Source organism: Odocoileus virginianus, chromosome 1, assembly GCF_023699985.2.
Source record: "Odocoileus virginianus isolate 20LAN1187 ecotype Illinois chromosome 1, Ovbor_1.2, whole genome shotgun sequence".
Taxonomy (NCBI): Eukaryota; Metazoa; Chordata; class Mammalia; order Artiodactyla; family Cervidae; genus Odocoileus; species Odocoileus virginianus.
Window position 1 is genome coordinate 15,775,514 of NC_069674.1, and position 22,421 is coordinate 15,797,934.

At 42.6% G+C, this 22,421-nt stretch overlaps 1 protein-coding gene across 1 annotated transcript in view; it reads left to right on the plus strand.

Annotated features, from left to right (window-relative positions):
* The window catches only part of ZC3HAV1 (zinc finger CCCH-type containing, antiviral 1), a 55,600-nt gene that overhangs the window by 21,241 nt on the left and 11,938 nt on the right, over window positions 1-22,421 (plus strand). Inside the window, exons 2-8 of the mRNA XM_020878271.2 lie at window positions 5,565-5,700; window positions 10,528-10,780; window positions 12,904-13,662; window positions 14,717-14,815; window positions 17,652-17,775; window positions 19,653-19,827; window positions 21,642-21,762. Coding sequence (XP_020733930.2) covers window positions 5,565-5,700; window positions 10,528-10,780; window positions 12,904-13,662; window positions 14,717-14,815; window positions 17,652-17,775; window positions 19,653-19,827; window positions 21,642-21,762 — 1,667 coding nt within the window. The remainder of the gene's footprint in view (window positions 1-5,564; window positions 5,701-10,527; window positions 10,781-12,903; window positions 13,663-14,716; window positions 14,816-17,651; window positions 17,776-19,652; window positions 19,828-21,641; window positions 21,763-22,421) is intronic.

Here is a 22,421-nt window from a genome sequence, read left to right on the forward strand (position 1 = left end):
CTTATCCAGGTGTGCTCTTTGGCCCAGCAGCATTAGCATCACCTAGGAGCTTGTGAGAAATGTACACTCAGCCCACATCCCAGACCTGCTGATCAGGAACTCTGGGGGTGGTGTCTAGCATTCTGTGTTCTAACAAACTTTCTCAGTGATTCTGATGTGAGCTAGAAAGTTGAGACTCACCCTGTAGGTCTGGGAGAGGGCCTGAGAATTTGCGTTTCTGACAACCTCCTAGGTGATGTTGATCAGAGGACTTCACTTCGAGAAACACTGGTTTTGAGAACCCCAAGAGGCCTTGGGGGATTTTCACACTGTTTCCTGGCTACAGCCTCGTAGCCAGTATTAGGGGCCTGGAACTGAGATAGAGTGATCAGAAGACAGTGAGAAGGAAGCTTCTGCATCTTAAACCTAAGCATGACCTCCATTAAGCCCTGACCATGACAGGTTCAGCTGAAGGTTGAATCAGTCAGCTGCTGAACTTGTTTCCTCAATGCCAATCATGAGAAACAGTTTTTTTCTTTTTAAAAAAATAATTTATTAAATGTTTATGTTTGCTTGATGAAGTACTAGACATAGCCTTTATGGATCTGGGAACTGCCATAGAAAATAGACTAGTATAAGTGAGTGTGCTCAGTCGTGTCTGACTCTGCAACCCTATGGACTGTAGCCCACCAGGCTCCTCTGTCCATGGGATTTCTCAGGCAAGAATACTGGAGTGCGTTGCTATTTCCTATTACAGGGGATATTCCTGACCCAGGTGTCTCAGTGGTAAAGAATCCTTCTAACAATGAAAGACAGTTCCTGCATTGGCAGGAAGATTCTTCATCAAATGGCACTACCTGGAAAGCCTGAAATAGTTTCATTTTTTCTTTTGGCCTCGCTGTGATGCCTGCAGGATCTTAGTTTCCTGACCAGTAGTTGAACCTGTGACCCCTGCAGTGGAAGCATGGAGTCTTAACCACTGCACTGCCAGGGAAGTCGCAAGAACCAATTTCTATCATTTATTGTGTTCCTTCTACACCATAGTCTTCCCTGGTAGCTCAGATGGTAAAGAGTCTGCTTGCAGTGCAAGAGACCCAGGTCCTATCCCTGGAGAAGATCTCCTGGAGAAAGAAATGGCAATATACTCCAGTATTCTTGCCTCCGGTGGACAGAGGAGCCTGGTGCGATACAGTCAATAGGGTTGCAAAGAACTGGACATGGCTTAGCTATTAAACAATAACAGCAACAAGGGAACAGTAATTGGGATAATAATCTAGCATGGCTTTCTTTTTTTTCTTTTTGGTTTGGAAAATTTTCAGTCTTGTCTGTTTTTATTTTTCCAGATTATGTTTTTTATTTTCTTATTTTGCATTCTGGGTTCAGTTATGAGCTCTTCCTCTTATTTGAGTAACCTTTTATCTCTCATTTTACCTAGCCTCAGTTTCCCAAAATGTAAAATATTTCCTCAGAGGTTATAAATAACAGATCCAGTTCCTGTCACTCAGAAAATGTGTGATAAGTGTTAGTGTCCGTACTTCTGGTCTTACTTGCACGCGCATGGGCTAAGTCACTTCATTTGTGTCTGATTCTGTGGACTGTAGCCCACAGACTCCTCTCTCCTTGGGATTCTCCAGGCAAGAATGCTGGAGTGGGTTGCCATTTCCTCCTTCAGGAAATCTTCCCAACCCAGCAATCCAACCCTAGTCTCTTATTATGTCTCTGGAATTGGCATGCAGGTTCTTTACCACTAGCGCCACCTGGAAAATCCTTGGTATTATTACTCCTCAGACAAGTGAGTGAGAACTGCCCCACTTTTTTGAAATTAAGGTGGAGATAAATCCTCTAAGAAGCTTGGAAAAGTCTAGGAAATGTGGGAAAACAGAACAGAGCCTCCCAGGGATGGAGCTGAAGATCAGAACCCAAGGCTAGATATGACATGTTGTTGACTGAAGCTGGGTTCAAGGTGAGGATATAGAATCGAGAGGAACGAGTAGTTTGCCTGAGGATGGAGATGAGAAATGAAGAGTGATCTGAGCCCTCAGACAGGCAGCATCAAGGACCCAGCCAGCACCACGTGTGCTGGAAGGGCCCCTCCTATGGGCGTGAGTGTCTTAGGGGGGCTGGGAAAGCCCAGACTCTTGGGACTCCAGGCAGAGGGCTTCTCCTTGGCTTGCCTGGCTGCCTTTAGTTATTTAGAGGAAATGCTGACTTCCAGGACCTTGGAAATGCCCCACTGTCCTTTGGCAAGGGCAGAGCAGGTGCTAGACAGGTAAGACTGAGGCTGTATCTTGGGCTGGAATCTGGAGAGGGGCTGGGTCTTCACGTATGACCGTAATCTGGCCATAGGTGAGGTATGATCATCTTGGCACTGTGACCACAGCATCTGGACTGAAGCTCAAAGGAAAGAAAGATTCTTAATTCCTCCCCTCTCTGAGCCAGAGGGTAGAAGCTGCCTAGGGGTGGGGTGTTTCAGTGAGCTCATTTTCTGCTCCAGATTGAGAGGGTCATTAGTGGCAATGCTCAGGGGAGTGAAAGGTCTAGAGAGGTAAGGAGGCTCACACATGTCTGGCAAAAGCTGTACTGGAGGGATTTCCTGCTTTGGGGTGGAGGCTGGGCCCCTTCCTGCTGTATAATCTCATCATAGATGCCCCCCTCCCATGATGGCTGGGAAAAAGATAAGGTGTAGTTTTGCTTAGCCGCTGAGAGCTCTGGGGAGTGGGGGCTGTGGGAGAGCAGTTATCTGAAACCACAAACCTCAAGAGCAAGCAGAGAGCTGATGTCAGCTCTATCAGGGAGTGCCAGAAACACACTAAAAGCCAGGACTCCTGGTGAAGAAAACCAGGAGAGTGCACGCCCTAGAAAATAGCTAGGATACAGGCTGTCAACAGAACCTGACCACCTGCCCTTGACTTTTGCATGAAGCAGGGAGTGTGGGAAGGCTGGCTGGGTTTTAAGGGCTCGGGAGGTGACTGCCATAGTGGTTGACTCTGACTTTTCTTTTGGGGTTCCTACAGTTAGATCCAAAAACAATGCCAGAGTGTTTCAGAAATGCCTTACACGCAGACAATGGCGTTTGAATAGTGACTTTCAAAGACCAATTCTTAGAGAATAACTTTTTGTAGGTGTTTACATTACAAAAATCAGTGTCAATTTCAATAAGATAATTTTGCAGTCAGTTGCATTTCTGTCTACAGTGACAACAAAAAACAGTAGTGACAACTGATTTATGTTTAATATTTGGGAAATGAAAGAGAACTGTGAAAAGAAAGATTTTAATTCTCAGTAAGAAAAATAGAATAAGACTTGAATAAATGAAGAGATATTTTCTGTCCTAGAATCAGAAGATTTAAAATAGTAAGATGACATAATATCTAATCTAATGTATGGAGTTAACACAAATTAGATTCCATATGATATTTTGTGGAAATTGACAAAACAATAATACAATTTCTATAGAGAAAATAATGGTTAAGCACATTAAGGAAATTTTTGAGAAGAAATGAACCAATAATAGGATAAATTATTCTGTTAATATTTAAAATGTGGTACGAAGGACATTTATATTGTATGGTATCAGATGCAAAGCAGAGTAGTAGATTGATAAAAACATAAGGATTCCCTGCATTCTAAATTTGCTAAAGAGTTAACAAACAATCATTCTGGACAACAAAATAGTAAGAAAGGAATCCTATTTAATAGATGTTACTGAGAAAAGATATAAAGCACTTCTCTCTTCCTCTGATGCTTGTTGTCAAAATGAGCTCCAGATATTTTAAAGTTGAAAATATCTCTTTTAAAAGTGAAACAAAATGATATATTATAGTTATCCAGCTGTGGTGGAGGAATTAATTCCTTGAGTATTAAAACAGTGGGCTAAATTACAAGTGGTGAATTGGAAGGATCTGATTGTATAAAAATTGAGCAACAGCAAGCTTAATAAGTTCTTGATAAAAGGGAAAAGTGCAAAACTATTTGAAATAAACAAGGCTGGTAAAGATTAGTATTAAAGATATAAAGAACAATTATAAATCTATAGATAAACTGTTAAAAGATATGAACAAATAGTATAAGAGGAAATACGAGCATCAAACCTACGTTCGGAATATTTCAGTCTTGCTAATAATTAAAGTGCAAATTAAAAGTATGAATCTATTTCTTAGTTAAGTAGCAAAAGTGGTAAAACTGTATGTTCATGTGCTTGGAGGGAAATAGACACACTCTCTAGATTTACGAGTATGTTTTCTGCAGAGCAGGAGATGAAAAATGAAACACTCACCACTTAGGCAGTATTCTCAAATAAATCTCAAGAAAATAATGTGAAAGAGGAAAGGCTTATAAAGATTATATAGTGAAATTCTGGCCATTACCTAACCACCTGACAATTTGTTAATGGTTGTACAAACTGGAAAATATTAACGTCCCATCACATTAGCAACTGTTAAAACCATAAACCTCAGGATGTTGGTGATATTATAGGGAACGTATGTATATAAGTTAAGAAGTAGAAGACATTTGTTAGGTGAACACTGGTAATTGTCAAATTATGTTTGTCTAGTGAAAACATCAGTGCTGTCAGCGTCTCAATGCTAGGTCTAATAAGTCAGTGCTTGTGGGATGTCAGTGTGATTATAATTTGGGGGTCTTATTGAAAGGCAGATTTTGATTCACACAAACTGGGGTGGAGCCTGGGATATTCTAAATTTATGATAATGGTAAAGTTACTCCTCCCACCTCAATTTTAAGAGCAAATGCTTAAATCTCTGCCATGCAGTCTCATGGACACTAGTCATATGAGGCTATTCAAATTTAGATTAATTGAAATAAAATGGAAAATTTAGTTTCCTAAGTCTTATTACCTATATTTCAAGTGTGCATTAGTCATGTATGGCTTACATCTCAGAAAGCTCAGATTATAGAACAAGTCCATCATCACAGAAAATTTTGTCAGACCTAAATCATCAGTCTTAAAGTGAAGGAGATTTTTATCAGTTTTTTGGTAAAGTTGTTTGAAATATGCGATTACAAGCTTGTTCCATTCCTTTGTAGTCATAAACCATATAGGTATACATTCATAGAAGTGATGAAGCAAGGGACAGTTTTATCTAGTTTAGTTTGATCAATGAAATTCTTTTATCCCATTGATTTTATTGTCATTCCATAGATGTGTTATCCTAATTATTATTTGCCTCTCAATGGGCAATCATTTCCACTAAATTGGTTTCAGTTTCTTTGCTATTTTTTCCTCATCTTACATAATTAACGTATACTAGAGGAGATATTTAAAGGATTGCAATAAATTAAAGTATAACGTGTATGTTGTTAATCAGCTATACCCCAATACAAAATAAAAAGTAAAAAAAAAAAGAATACATGTGTATAATTTATGAAGAGATCCTCACATTCTCTTTTCCTATCTAGGTGTTTCATCAATTTATATTTTTAAAGTGTATTTTTGAAGCTGGACCAACCTTGTGTTCGTTACCCAAGGATGTGGGCATTGATTTTCATTTGAAAGGTTTCCTGGATGGTTGCTTTTCTTTATTTTCTGTGAAGTGGAAACGCTGACCATTGTTATTTTCTTCCAGGAATTTATGCAAATATTCTCACGAGGTTCTCTCAGAAGATAACTTCAGGGTCCTGACAAACCATGGGCTCTCTGGACTGAACCAAGAGGAATTAGCTGTGCTCCTTCTCCAGAGTGACCCTTTTTTTATGCCCGAGGTAAGTTCTGATTCCTCAGTTGGAAAAGCAAGGAGAATGCCTCTGGCAGTGTGGTGTCATGTGTGTGTTGGAATGGGAGCAGAGAAAACCCAGCACCGGGGCTCTGCAGGTGGCAGTCAGCAGGTGGCTGTTGCTAAGTGATCTGGAGATTCCAACAGTTTCCTTCTTATTTGAAGTTTAATAAGTATTTGAGTCTGGAATGCCTCCTCCCCTGGACTGCTCGGGAACCCTGTGTGAGCAGTGTGATCTGAAGAACTAGCAATAAGACCTTACAGCCGAGTGACTTCCTGGAAGAGGTGGGCTTTGAAGCAAGGTTTTGGAAGATGTCAGGGTATATTGCTTGAGGCTAAGTTGTAGCAAAGAGATCTCAAAATGCAGGGATTCAAATAAAATATTACTGTTTCTCCATCTCTTGGTAGTCTAGATCTGAGGTCACTATAGTCCATGGACCACATCCCACCTGCCACCTGTTTTTGTAGTTTAATTGGAACACAGCCACACTCATTCATTTGTATATTGTCTATGGCAACTTTCTCATACAAGAGTGAGTTGAGTGTTCACAACAGAGATCGATGGCCTGCCAAGCCTAAAATATTTACTATTTGATCATTTATGCTAATAGTTTGCTGACTTTTGGTCTTGCCTAGAGGTAGGCAGGCAGGTAGTCTGATGGTCAGGCAGCTGAATTCCATGATGTCATGTAGGCACTCAGGCCAGCAGGTCAGCCTTGTTATCCTATATATAATAGATCTGTTTTATTACTGGATCAGTAGATATCTCTGTTCTCTTTTAACATATGGCTTCCTCCTCACGGTACGAAGAGGCTCTTTTCAGCATTGTCATTTTTCTAGCCAACAGGAACGTAGAGAAGGAGTAAGTAAAAGGCAAGCTGCTTCCTTTTTAAAAAGATGTGACTTGGATATTGTATCTCATTCATTGTATGCTCCATCTCATTCACCAGAACTTATCACGTGACTGCACTTAGGGAGAAGGCAGCCTGGGAAATGTAGTTTTCTGGCTGGGTAACTGCATGTCCAGCTAAAACTTGGAAGCTTCTATTATTAAAAGAAGGATAAGAATGATCTCAGATAATGAACAGTCTCATCCATATAGGAATATTGACTTGAAAATCAGAGGATGCTGCTTTAAAAATGGTATCTGAGAATGATCTGAGAAAAATCCTTGGGTAAAGAAGTTAGCCTAAGAGAGGCCCAGAAATGTAATGGAAGCCTCAAGTTGAGAGGATGGAAGGGACTGAGATAAGATAACAAGGTTGAAATTTGGTCGTGCTTTTATGTATGACAAGATAGCTATTAGGGACATCTGGAGGGTTAAACATCTTTTGACTCTAAGTTCAGTGTGTTTCCCTGAGGACTTAGGAAAACTTAGGACACGTGGGTTGATTTTGCGTTGATTACTGAGCTCAGGCAAGATAGGAATGCAAGACACTCTGTAAAAATGTCTTCAGAGAGGAAGGGTGGGGAAGGAATATTTAACTATATGTAACTCACTTCCCCAGGCATTCTTTCATTTATGTACTTGAGTTTCTCTCTCTCTTTCTCTCTCTGTTTCCAGGAACCCAAGGTTCAGAGGTCTTATCTTAGAATCTCTGTGGCCCTTGGCCTATGTGCCAGCCAGCCCAGTCCCTCCTGGCTACCAGTATGGGGAAAATGCCTTACACCCTAACTCTTTAAAGGTCCCATTGACTAACAGAGGCACCCTCTCCTTTCCCTCTCATGTGAAAGAATGACGACAGCTTGTTGTGACTCTTGAGAGAGTGTTGCCCGGGGTCCAACCTGGTGTTAAACTTGCAGGGTTGGAAACGTCACTTACCAGGTCAGCTCTCTGCTGCTGCTCTCCAAATCACCAAGGACTTGCTATATCGCGTCCCTGGAGAATAAGAGAAGTGGCGGCTCTTCCTTTCTCTAGGAAAGAACCTACTGGATGGTGCTGTTGCTGACTTAGCCCAGTAAAAGCCCATTGACAAAAGCGCTGGGAGGCTTCTCGTAGGAGGATGCTGACCTTAATCACACAGAGAGTCTAAAGTGTCACCTGAGGCTCCCTTACAGTACCCATGGATTTTAAGAATTTGGTACCCGTGATTAGAGGGTAGGGTGGAACGGTTTGTGCTTGAAGTTTATTTTTAGCTGATAACTTAATTGCCTTTTACCACATGTAGGGGTAGGATCACAGACTAGCAGACTGCACTCCTTCCTGGGACCAGAGGTCTGAGAAGCTGGTTCCTGTGATAGGAAATCAACTAGAGCATGGATGACATAAGTCTCTATTTGACCATTCTGGGCAAGAGTTGTCTCAAGTGTCTTAACTTGGGAGAGGAGGGTGGAGTATTTTCAAGGTTTTAGCAGGGGAGGGGAGTGGTCAGCCAGAGTTCAGCTAGTTCCAAGGATAGTTGATCAAGGATGGTCCCTCCGTGTCTCTAAGTTCTGTCTTTGCCACCAACTATCTATGTGATCTTGGACAAGGCATTTCATCTTTCAGGGTCTCACTTTACTTACTGTTTGCTTTGCAGTCATTCAGCTAACACTCAGGAGTGCCTGCAAGGGTAGCACTGAGTTAAATCCTGAAGCCAGTGGTGGGCAAGGCACACGCCTGCCCTCAAATACCGAACACGTTCACGCTTTTCCACTTTGCCTTAACCTGTGAGAGCATAAAAGCATGAACTTCCTGGTATATAAACATGGATAATTGAAGTGCATTTATTAAAAGGGAGAAATGGGTCTCATTTGTTCTGGCAGGAGCAGTCTTTCTTAAACATCAGTACTAGGAATGTTAACCGAAGTATCATCTGTGAAGTTGCTAATAATCCTTGTTTCACTCGAGCCTCAAGAATTCTGGGTCTCAAGCTTTAGTGTGGGTCAGAATCACCAGGAGTGATTGTAAAACCCAGATTGCTGGGCTCCTCCTCTGGTCATTCTGACTGTAGATACAGGGAAGGGCTCAAGGATTTGTATTTCTAGTTAGTTTTTGGTTGGAGCAGATGCTGTTGGTCCAGGGACCGCACTTTGGGAACTGTTGGCCAGGAGTCTTGATTCTGACTCATAGACTCTATCACAATGATATGTATTTGCGTCAGGTTTAGAAGTTGTTTGTATGGCTCAATCATGGTTTAATCCTTGTCTTTTCCACCTCAATACATCACAGAGGCCCATGTTGATCTGGTTTGCTCAGAGTCTGTTGAAACAACTTACAAACACTTTCGTGTTTAAGCCTCTTTGTGTAATGATTCAAACATTTGCATCACATTTTGTATTGTGCACATTACGCATTTTATTATTTAACCTGCTCCACAACATGCTTAGGTGAGGGGAGCAAATATTTTTGTCTTTTACAGCAAGGGCAAGAGGCTGGGAGTAAGTAAGTAACTCAGATGTGAAGTCACGTATAGCTGCTTCTAGCTGCAGACTTCAACCAACATCCCCTAGTCTTGTATCACAGGGTCTGGCCTCCCTGACGATGCTTCTCCTGCTCTCCTTTCAGTAAGAATTACATCTCCGTAGAGCTAGATATGTAGATACACCTGTTTACATATAAAAATGATCAACTATCAGTTGGTCTTTTGAGAAATTGCCACATTCTGCCTAGCTCCCAGCAACCGAAGGTAAGACCTCACATTGTTTTTTTTTTTTTTTTTTTCCTTTTTGACTGCACCACGTGGCACGCAGGATAACCCATGCCCCCTGCAGTGTTCTTCTAATTGAAGATGGTCTTTTAATTGAAGATGTGTTGATATCCAAAGGTGGGCCTTCCTCTTTGGGATTCCTTTATATGAAGGGCTCCCTTTGGGTCCTGTTTTGTTCTATCTATAGCCGGCCGTCTTATATTGATTCTTCCCAAAGAAATTAATAAAAGTCAAGTTTCTTTTAGTTAGTTTGTAGGCCTCTTCTACCCCAAATAAGTCACTGATCAAACATAACTCAACAAAGATTATAGAGTCATACACATACATTTTTTTCCTGAGATATATCTCTGCTTGTGCTCACGTGCTCAGTTGTGTCTGACCCCATGGACTGTATCCCACCAGGCTCCTCTGGCCATGGGATTTCCCAGGCAAGAATACTGCAGCGGGTTGCCATTTCCTTCTCCAAGGGATCTTCCTGACACAGGGATTGAACCTGCGTCTCCTGCAGCTCCTGCATTACAGGCAGATTCTTTGCCAGCTGAGTCATCAGGGAAGTTTATATCTTTGCTTCTGTTTTTTTTTTTCCTTTCAAGAAATAAGAAAATATGCATTTTTTTCTTACCAGGAAGTAAAAAAATGCATTTTTATTTATTTAATCAATATTTATTGGAGTAGAGTTGATGTACAATGTTGTGTTAGTTTCAGGTGTACTGCAGAGTGAATCAGTTATACCTTTACACAGATCCAAACCGTCCATCCTAAGGGAAATCAGTCCTGAATGTTCATTGGAAGGACTGATGTTGAAGCTGAAACTCCAATATTTTGGCCACCTGATGCAAAGAACTGACTCATTTGAAAAGACTCTGATGCTGGGAAAGATTGAAGGCAGGAGGAGAAGGGGACAACAGAGGATGAGATGGTTGGATGGCATCACTGATTCAGTGGACATGAGTTTGAATAAACTCTGGGAGTTGGTGATGGACAGGGAGGCCTGGCGTGCTGTGGTCCATAGGGTCGCGAAGAGTCGGACACGACTGAGCAACTGAACTGAACTGAACTGATACATAGATCCATTCTTTTTTAGATTCTGTTCCCATATAGATCATTATATTTACAAGAACTTTCCTTAACACGTGGCATATAGAGAAACATGTTTTCTTTCTGGCTCTTGTTTCTTTCTTCTGTAGATATGCAAGAATTATAAGGGCGAGGGTGGAAGACAGGTTTGTAACCAGCAGCCCCCGTGTGAAAGACTCCACGTCTGTGAACACTTTACCCGAGGGAACTGTGGTTATGCCAACTGCTTCCGGTCCCATAACCTGATGGACAGAAAGGTGCTGGCCGTCATGAGGGAGCACGGCCTGAGCTCAAGCGTGGTACAGAACATCCAGGACATCTGCAATAGCAGGCACCGCCGGAAGAAGCCCTCAGCGTGGAGAGGTAAGCTTGGGGGCCTTCTTAACAGGATAAACGGAAATAAACAGAAATCACAAGGAGAGGGAATCTCTACTTATACTCACTCTACCTCATCATGTAAAACTACTTTCCCTTTCAGACCTTGTCAATACGCATACACAATTTTTACATAATTATGATCATAGTATATGTGTGATTTTGCAATTTGATTTCATGCTATTCCATGCATCCACACCACACAGACACACTTCACACTTGGGCACGTTGCCAACATATGCACCTCTCACTAAGGGACATGTGTCACACACTATATGTGCAAACCTCACGTACACACACATACACCCCTCACATATCCACTGTGTATGCATATCACACACACACATGCACACACTTCATATAAACATATATGAACCCACATATAAACATCACATACAAGCACACCACACTTTTTGCACACATGAACACATGCTCACTCCATCCCTTCTCTCTGCTTCCTGGGGCTGTGACTTAACATGTTTCTAGAAAGAGGTCAATTTTTTTTTTTTTAATTTTGGATATCGTTGACTTAAGCTTGGGCATTTGGGGGCCAGATGAACAACTCTGGATAATTCCAAGCTTCAGTGAAATCAGACCTTTCCTTATTTTCTTTTTTTGTTGTTGTTTTAAGTATTGTGACTTCTTAGCTTAGGCACACCTGTGTCACAATATGGGTGAACTCTAAGTGATTTGGGGCACTCATCTCTGATGAGTCCTAGTCTGTCTCTCCAGACTTGAACTTGAAGTCTGTCTCTCTGGGACTTGAACTTGAGAAACGTGGACAGCCCCACCTAAGACAGCGGGCATTTAGGAGCTGCATCTAAGTCCCCTGAGAGAAGCCTAGAAGAGCCAGGGTTGGCTCAACCTTTATCCTAGGCCAAAGGTGGTGTTTTCTGCTGGGCTGGCAGGAAGGGGGGATTCTTCCATTGTCATAACAACCTTGTCAGGATTTTCACACAAATTGATTTTTTTTAACTTTTTATTTGATTTTGGAGAATAGTCAGTTAACAATGTTGTGATAGTTTCAGGTGCACAGCGGAGGGACTCAGCCTTATATATACATGTATCCATTCTCCCCCAGACTCCCCTCCCATCCAGGCTGCCGTATACCATTGAGCACAGTTCCCTGTGCTGTACTTGTTCCTTGTTGGTCATCCACTTTAAATACAGCAGTGTGTGTATGTTGATCCCAAATTCCCTAACCATCCCTTCCCTCCATGCTTCCCCCGCTGGTAATCATAAGTTCCTTCTCTAAGTCTATGAGTCTTTTTTTGTTTTGTCAATAAGTTCATTTGTATCATTTCTTTTAAGATTACCCATAGAAGGCATGTCATAGGATATTTCTCATCTATTTGACTTATTTTACTCTAGTATGAAGTAGTATGACACTCTAGGTCCATCTGTGTTGCTGCAAATGGCATTATTCATTCTTTTCTAATGGCTGAGTAGTATTCCATTGTATATATGTACCACATCTTCTTTATTCATTCCTCTGTCAATGGACATTTAGGTTGCCTCCATGTCTTGGCTGGGCTTCCCTGGTAGCTCAGCGGGTAAAGAATCCGCCTGCAATGCAGGAGACACTGGTCCGATTTCTGGGTCGGGACGATCCCCTGGAGGAGGAAATGGCAACCCACTCCAGTATCCTTGCCTGGAGAATTCCCATGGAGAGCAGCCTGGTGGGCTACAGTCCATGGGGTTGCAAAGAGTCAGACGTGGCTAAGCAACTAATCACGGCACAGCACGTGTCTTGGCTGTTGCAAGCAGTGGCAGCGTTTGACTCTGCAGGATTGCTGAATGATAGTGCCAGGTTAATTCACCGCTTCTCCAGCGTGAAAGTTTAGGGCTCCGAGGTGGAAAGAGTGAGATCCCTAAGAGTGGTCATGGGGAATTCCTGAAAAGAGATTTAGACCTCCAAATATACTTACCCACGAAAACGTCTGAACCTCTTTTGCCCGCTGACGAAGTCCCTCCTTTTCTTCTCTCCTGCTGATACTGTTTCTGCTTTACCCCACTCTCATTTCACCTGGCCCCTCTGAGTCCAAATGGGAGGCGGGTACAAAGTTAGTGACGTTAAAGCTAACTTTTGTTGTTTGGTTTTTCTTTCCCAGCTCCTCCTCCCCATCGTAGAGACCCGGCCTACAGAGGGAGGAGTAGGAGCAGAGACCGGGGCAGCGAGGAATTTCATCCAGCAGCTTCAGCTCCTGCCCAGAGGTCCTGCCCACCCAGCCCAAAGCCTGCCGGCCACCGGGGCTCTATCCCGAGTGATGGGCCTGTCGAGGATCTTGCCCACAAATTCTCGCATCTGGAGAGTCAGGAGTGCCCCCCACCTGCCTCTGTCCCGTCTGCAGCTGCCAGTCTTGGAGGAACCAGTCAAGGAGGAGGAAGCCAGAGTCTTGCAGAGAACGGCAGTGCAAAGGATCTTCTCTATGGGAATCATAGCCATGGTTTCTTCAATACTGATGTGAAACCAGCCTTCAAATGGGGGCTCCCTGCATCCTGGCAGAATGACCAGGACACCGGTAAAAAGAGTTGGATTTCCTCCAGTCCAGCCTTCTCCTTCTCTCCTGGTTCTCTGCAAACACCTGAAACCATCACCACCAGAAAGAGCACTGCTGTCCTTTCCTCGGACCATGTGAACGTGGAGCACAGAAGTGGGAATCAAGATGGCCAGCATTTCCAGCTTTTTAATAATAACACTGATGGCATGGCCATAGATACCACTTCCACGAGACTGGCGAATTACCAAACCCCAAGCAGTAGACAGAGAGAAAAATCGTTACCTGGGAATCCGGACACTGGAACACCTCGGAGTCATCTGCCCACCGCTGGCAAGATGACTGGGGATGCAGCCGCAGCCTTTGTTAATGGTAAACACACAGAAGAGACCTTCTGGGCTAGTCAGTCTGTCCACAGTGCCACTAGAAGGATGGATTAAGTGATGGATAAAACTACTGTTGTAGGTAAAACTGGTGCCACTGGGTTTGGCTTCATGGCAGCAGTCAAAGGGAAGAAAGATGTGTTACACTCTGGAATTCGGGGGTTAACAAGCAGGTCCTGCCCACACGTGGGGAACCCTCTGCCCCCACACAAGGCAGCACTTGCTCTCCCCAGGGTCCCTTCTTTTTCTTTTCTATAAACAAAATATTTTATACAAGGATGTTAGAATGTTATTATTAATTGATATTAATGTAAGTAAAGACACTGCAGTTAACATAAAGAAATGTACAATGAACATTTCATTTATATTCTTTAACAATTTTCTATATTTAGTTTGTTCATAGTTAAGATGATATTGCACAAGCAATTTTTTATGTTACAGTAAGTTTTTACTAATTTGTAATTTAACATGTCTCACCTTGATACAAGGATTCATAAACATCATTTTTACCAAGGTCCTTTCTTTTACACCTTCCTTAAGCAACAGGGCTGCAGCCTAGGGGACCCATGGTCAGAACTCTGCTCAAATCCTTGTTACCCCCTCCAGTGAGATGACAAGGGGGGCTCCAGGCTGGGTTCTGTGTGATCAGTGAGGGACAAAGAGGGTCTGCATGGAGTGGCCACGGCTGGTGGTTTCTCTTTGGGTGTTCCTTAACACTACTAAACGGTTTTGGTTAAGGAGTGGTACTGATGAGGACATACGAAGACAGAAGGACCAACCCTAGAACTGTATAGACTAAGTTGCTCCCCTTATTGAGAACAGGAATAGTTCAGCCATGGTTTAAGAAAGCAGCGTGACACTAAGGAACCCTGACTTCATGTTTGTTTTCATGTCTGGGCTCTCATGAGCAATACATGAATCGTAAGAATTTTCTTGAACCTGGCCCCCATTTCAGATATTCTTTCCCGCTGTTAGACCAGGTATCTTGTATTTTTGGTTTAAATGTTACAATTCGCTTACATGCATCCTCTTCTGTTTTGTAGATTCTGTACCTGACGTTGCGAGTCCCACATCTTCCACGATGAATGAACACAGCTCAAACGAAATTTGTCTTGACCATCTGTATAAGGGTTGTCGACTTAGTGAGTAACTACCTTAAGGACTTTCTAGAAGCAGAAACATTATTAATAGTAGTATGGCTAGCATTTATTGAATGTTTACTATGTGTTGAGTGCAGTGCTGAGAATCTTACATGCATCTTCTTTAACCTTCAAGTCAGCTTTAGGTTCTTTTGTTAATTCATTTTACAGATGCACAAATAGAAATTGAGTTTTCACCCCAAACCACTTGACCACTGCATGATATTATACTTTCTCCTTTTACAGTTCAGTTTTAGGTGAACCTAATTATTTAATTAATTAAATTAATTATTTACCTTTACACTTAATCAGGGACCCCTCTTTTTACATGTTATGTTTCACATAACATAGATTTTACCATCTTAACCATTTTAAGTATACTGCTCTGTACTGTTGATTACATCATTCATATTGTTGTGCAACTAGTCTCCAGAACTCTTTTCACCTTTTGAAACTGAAACTCTGTACCTCAGTTCAGTCCCTCAGTCATGCCTGACTCTCTGCGACCCCATGGACTGCAGCACGCCAGGCTTCCCTGCCCATCACCAACTCCCAGAGCTTGCTCAAACTCATGTCCGTTGAGTCGGTGATGCCATCCAACCATCTCATCCTCTGACGCCCCTTTCTCCTCCCGCCTTCAATCTTTCCCAGCATCAGTTCAGTTCAGTCACTCATTCATGTCCGACCCTCTGCAACCCTGTGGACTGCAGCACGCCAGGCTTCCCTGCCCATCACCAACTCCCAGAGCTTGCTCAAACTCACGTCCATTGAGTCGGTGATGCCATCCAACCATCTCATCCTCTGACGTCCCTTTCTCCTCCCATCTTCCATCTTTCCCAGCATCAGGGTCTTTTCAAGTGAGTCACTTCTTCGCATTGGGTGACCAAAGTATTGGAGTTTCAGCTCCAACATCAGTCCTTCCAATGGATATTCAGTACTAATTTCCTTGAAAACAACTCTGTACCTATTAAACAACAACTCCTCATTTCCCCCTTCTGGCAGGGAAGCCCCTGAAGACTGCCATTTTGCTTTCTGTCTACGAATATGACTTCTATGTCCCTCATATGAGCGATCTCACACAATATTTGTCCTTTTTCTGACACTGGCTTATTTTACTTAGTACAATATCCTCAAGGTTCAGCCATATTATAAGCTTTGTGAGGATTTTCTCCCTCACGAAGGTTGAACACTATTAGATTGTATTCTATCCCATTTTGTTTATCCACTCATCCTTCTATGGGCACTTGAGTTGCTTCTACCTCTTAGCTATTGTGTATAAGGCTGCTAGGAACACAGGTGTACAAATATCAGTTCTTGCTTTCATTTCTTTTGGGTATATACCCAGAAGTGGAATTGCTGGATTATGTGGTAAATCTATGTTTAAGTTTTTAAGAAACTGTCACACAGTTTTCTATAGCAGCTGTATCACTTTACATTTTTATCAGCAATGCACAAGGGTTCCAATTTCTCCATATCCTTGTCAACACTTGTAAATTTATTTTTGTTTATTTATAGCAACCATTCTAATGGGTGTGAGGAAGGTTATATTTTTAAATCAGTTAAATTCCTGGCAGTGACATTTCAAAATAATTTAAACAATGCAAATTGTGAAAAATAGAACTGTTTTCTGTCCTCCTGTATTATGAGCTTCGAACATTAATTCATTATTCAGCAAGCATTCATTGAAAGGGCATCCTTTGCATGCCTACCCCTCTGCCAGTGAAGCAAGGAGACATAAGCTAAACAATGATGCAGGCCTTTCTTCAGTAAGTTTGTCATTAAGTGAAAGTAGCTCAGTTGTGTCTGACTCTTTGCAACCATGGCCTGTATAGTCCATGGAATTCTCCAGGCCAGAATACTGGAGTGGGTAGCTTTTCCCTTCTCCAGGGGATCTTCCCAACCGAGGGATCGAACCCAGGTCTCCTGCATTGTGGGCGGATTCTTTCCCAGCGGAGCCACAAGGGAAGCCCAAATTTGTCATTAAAGCTGGGCATCAAAACATCCACAAATTCGGAAATTCCCTGGCAGTCCAGTGATTAGCCCAGTCTGTGCACTCTCACTGCCAAGGGCTTGGGTTCAATCCCTGGTCAAAGAACTAAGATCCCACAAGCTGTGCAGTGTGGCCCAAAACAAATAGAACATCCACAAATTAGAGAACTGCATAAAGTAAGTAAATACATAACTAATAAAGCACAAACTGTGTCCAGAGCACTGGTTGAGGGAACATAAAACACAAGTCAGGTCAGAAGAGCACGAGATCAGTGAGAGAATTCTGGCAGAGATGAATTCTAGGCCAGGGCTTCCTAGGAAACACACAGGCAGTTGCCTCCAGTAGAGAGCAGTTTGTCTCAATACATACATGTAGAGGGAGGTGCAGAAAGGATCGTTGTAAATTTCTAATGACCTCAGATTTCCATGTGGGTAATATGGCTCTTTTTTTTAAAGGTGAGAGGAGAAGGGGACAACAAAGGATGAGATGGTTGGGTGGCATCACCAACTCAATGGACTTGAGTTTGAGCAAGCTCCGGGAGTTGATGGTGGACAGGGAAGCCTGGTGTGCTGCAGTCCATGGGGTCTCAAAGACTCAAACATGACTGAGCGACTGAACTGAACATGGCTTTCGGGGGAGTGGGGAATTTTGTTTTTTGACGAGTCTCCATGGGTAGTAAATGAATCTGGAGATAGGAGCTTGAGACAATGCAGGTAGGGGCCGGCATGAGCACAGGTGTAGCTGGAAAATGTGCCTACAGGGCTGGCAGGGTGAGAAATGCAGGCCTTGATGGGGAGAGTCAGCAGTGAACTTGATCAAATTGCTTAGACCTCTTTTCTATCTTTGTAGAGAGCTGCAACAAAGTTCATTTCCACCTGCCCTACCGGTGGCAGATGTTTCTTGCCAACAGCTGGATGGACCTTCCATTCATGGAGGATATTGAGAAGGCCTTTTGTGACCCCCAAAACTGCAGGTAAGTTGGTGGTGGGTCTGGCTTGTGAAATCTACAACATCATCAAAGGAGACCCTAGTGCTGTGCTTATGGGAAGAAGAAAAAGCAGTTCTCCTTCAGAATCCCATTCAGGTTAACTCTTGAGATTAAAATGGCAAATGACTGCTGAGTTAATAAAGACGAAGGAATAAGTGGGGCAGATTTGAAGTCACCCAGAGCCTGGCTAATACGAGAGACTCTGGGAATATTTGCTAACTCAGGTGAAATAAACAGGGACACAAATATTTGTTCAGTTAATATTTGTCTGAACAACCAAATTCATAGGTTGGTTTGCAAACCTGTGAGCTCAGAAGAGCCTTTGGCTTAATTAATCTCATTGTTGGAGAAAATGATTTGAGTCATTTCATATAGTTCTAAGGCAGAATTTTGTTACATACTTTAGCATTTTATACCTGCCTCTATATTTGCTATTTTCTCTATCCTGGAGGTTTCTAAAAGGCTTCTTTATATTTCTGTTTCTGTTAGGGCTGATATGGGTGATGCTACCCATGACCATATTTATAAGCTGCATCCTACTTTATAAGGAAATACTTGAGGAGGGAAAATACAGACTTGTCACCGTCTTCAAATTTAGTGAATGTCTGGTGGAGAGTGTGTTGCTATATTTTGCCACTAGAGGGTGGTGTCAGCCATTTTGTTTCTAGGTGTGTTTCTCGCACCAGGTAAATCTGAAGCAGGGTTTTTCAACCTTAGCGCTGTTGACTTTGGGGCCCAAATAATTATTTGGTTTGCTGGAGTATTTCAGCATCATCCCTGGTGTCTACCCACTACACGCCAGTTGTGAGAAACAAAAATGTCTTTTGACATTGTCAATGTTTCCTGGGTCTAATATCACTCCTGGTTGAACATTGCTGATCTAGGAGGTATTTTGTAGAGCAGTAACTCAAACTTTTTGGTTTCTGGAGCCCTCGATACTCTTAAAATGTACTGAGGATCCCAGAGATTTCAGTTTATGTGGATTTATAGCTATTGATATTTACCATGTTAAAAGTCACAACTGAGAAAGACTATTTATTGATTCATTAAAAATAATGATAATAAACTCATTTGTGTTAACATAACATTTAAAGATAATTATATATAGTTACATGCAGACATGAGCGTATGTAAGTATAACTATAAAAATAACTTCTCCAAAACCAAACCAAACCAAATTCACTGAGAAGAATGACATTGTTTTATATTTTTGCAAATCTCTTTATTGTAAAATCAAACATTGTGTAGCCTTGAAAAACTCCACTGTGTACCTGTGAGGGTATGAAAGTGAAAAAGGTGGGTAATGTCCTGATATTATTATGAAAATAACTTTGACCTTGCAGGAGACCCTGCAAAGGAGACCCTGCAAAGGGCTCGAACTACGCTTTGATAATGGAATTCTCTGGGCAAGGATACTGGAGTGGGTAGCCATTCCTTTCGCCAGGAATTCTTCCTGACCCTGGGATTGAATCCCAGTCTCCTACATTGAAAGCAATTCTTTACCATCTTTGCCACCAGGGAAGCCCAACTATTTAAATAATGTATAATAATTGAAAAAACTGACCTACTGTGAGTTTCAGAGTTTCTGACATTGAGCTAATCAATTGTTTTCTTTGGGGGATATTTTTTGAGGGAAGAACACATTTTGTGATTCCATTAAATATGTGGCAGGTTACGTTACCTCTCTGTATTTCAATTTTTCTTTTGTGTGTAAGACCGTAAGCTGTATAAAGGGAATTCAGAGACCCCTTTCAACTCTCAGTTTTTAATTCTTCCCTCTTATTAAGAAGACCAGAGTAGAGAAAACAGAACCATTTTGCTTCAGAGAAGCATTTTATTAATGCCAAACTTTTCCCTCTCAGCGTTTCTGTTGGCAATTATAACATCAGTTTCCAGAAGATGATTTGTGATCTTAATCCTGTCCGACGTATCTCCACACCTTCATCCGTCACAAAGCCGGCCAGTTCTCTCTTTACCACAAAATGGATTTGGTATTGGAGGGATGGAACTGACAAATGGGTTCCATATGGGGAGAGGGTGAGTACCATTCCTTCTTGTGGATACTCTTGTATAAACTTGACAACTTCAGAAGAATCTAGTAGTACAGTGCCTGACACCTATGTGATTACCCATGGAGCATGGATGTGGTAGAGAAAGTGGTGTTTTTTAATATTATACTCAGCAAGCATGTATTCCGACTGCATTATAAAAAATAACTATTTTTAAGAAACTCCTTGATATATGAGCCAGCCAAATATCCCTCTTTCTTCATTACCGGGGACTGTGGCAGAACCTTGAGATAGCTTTCTATTCACTAGTCCATAAATGGGCAGAGACTACCCGTTTCAGCCAGAAAAGTAGGCAAGAGTGAGAAATCAGAAAACTGATACATATGGTTGCTAGGATTTAGTCAGAGTCTGTATTCAGATGAACTAGAAGGTTTAGACTAACCCCCACAAGGACATAGTAATAGGGGAGAGAAATTTAGACAGGCAGAGGTTCCGTCTAGTGTCCCTTCTTCCTTTTGATTCAGATGATTAAGCAGAGAGGGAGGTAGCTAATGTAGGCAATGAAATTTGAGTGATGAGAAAGAGAAAAGAAAAGCAAAGCAAGAGATGGAAATGAAGCCAAAGGCAAAAAAGGGATGAGGATATCCCAGCATAAGTTGCTGGGCCATACATTTGGTTCTGAGCTCCCAAGCTGCCAAAGCAATCAAAGAAATACAATCTATTACAAGATACCTGGGGCTTCCCAGGTAGTTCATTGCTAGAGAACCTGTCTGCCAGTGCAGGAGATGCCGGAGATGCCAGAGCTGCAGGTTCGATCCCTGGGTTGGGAAGATCCCCTGGAGAAGGAAATGGCAATCTGCTCCAGTAGGAGCTTGGTGGGCTACAGTCCATAGGGTCACAGAATCAGATACAACTGAAGCGACTTTGCACGCAGCACACAGTCAAGCTTAGTAGCACGCCTTGAGGGGCAGGAGTGTATGACCTGAAGGAACTGCCCAAGATCAGGGCGAGCCATAGCTCTAGAAAGCCAAAATCAAGGCTGTCATGTAGGCACAAGGCAAAGGTAACAAGACCTGGTTACTGAGACTGAGGTATAAATTCAAGTCTTGGAGAATATGTAATTGAAGGCTCTAGTGTTCAATCATTCACTCACTCACTCATTCAGAACTGGAGTTCTGAATGGGCTAGAGGAAGGTCCTGGAGATGGCTGGAGATTATATCTTTACATTTTGGGGGTGTTCCTTGCCCTATCACTCTCATTTGGACAGCGATACACCTATTGGATGGAGAAGGAAATGGGAAGCCACTCCAGTATTCTTGCCTGGGAAATCCATGGACAGAGGAGAGTGGTGGGCTACAGTCCATGGGGTGGCCAAGAGTCATGACTTAGCAACTAAATAACAATGCATCCGTTGGAGTTTTATGTGCCTTCACTCCAGCTTTGAACTGTTCTTTCTCATTGTGTGATGAGACGATAGCTGTGATGGTCTACTTCATGACAACGTTTTGGATGTGGTTAGACATCTTGTATTGGGTACAAGTTGCTCTGTACACTTGGGTCATATTTTATGGAATATGTAAATGGACTATTGCAAAACAGCTCTATTTTTCAGGCCTCCACCTAGGGTATCATCAGTTTCAGTAACATAGACTCCATACAGTGGAGACTAAAGAAGGGTGTGACTTGACTCCACCCAGGAAGCCTTTACAGTCTGGTTTGGGTGGCAGGATGCATTCCTGTCCAAATCCCATGGCTGAAATAAAGTTAAGAAATAAGATATCATGATAGGAGTTTCTTAAAACCCTACCCTGAAGTCTTTACCCTTTTATTTTTTTAAATAGAAAGACAATGAGCAGATTTCAAACATTGACTCTTCATACCTGGAGTCTCTTTTTCTATCCTGTCCAAGGGGAGTTGTGCCGTTTCAGGCGGGTTCACAAAACTACGAGCTGAGTTTCCAAGGTAAGTGTCTGCATTTGGCAGTGGTGCCTGTCCTTTGAATCTGGCCTGTGGCATCCGCGCAGGAATGGGAATAGAGCCGCGGGCATGCTGCACTCAGGACTGGGTTCTTTCTAGCACGGCAGGACCGGCAGGTGGGAGCCGATGGCAGTCCGAAGGGCTGCGCTCTAAGCCTTGACTGTGACACCCAGTAGCTGGGAACAGCACCGGGCACCCTGTAAAATGTGGGGGATTGGATTACATAGCCTCTGTGGGCACTTCCGGTTCTGCCATTCTAAATTCCTTATTCTAGGTGGGCTGCTTCCCTGAGACAGATTTTAGGTGTTAACGACTGCAGGAGAGACCTTGGGACTGTGGGTCCTTCAGAATTTTAGAACCATGCTGTTCCTTTTAGGCTTCATCATCTAGGTCAATGCTTTTATCTTTTCTAAAGACTTTGAGTTCTGCCATGTTTATTGGAGCCCCCATAAAAAGATTTGGTTACCTTCTGCCCATCTGCCTGTTGTGTTTAGTAAGAAACCAGGGCAGAAACTGCTCTCCCTCTGAATGTACTGTCCCATTGGCTGCCTCTGTGCCCCCTGCCCCCAAATCCCGCCCCCACCCCCACACCCCCGCCAGCCCCGTATATGGTCAGATACGTGCCCTTTCAGGACTATCCTTAT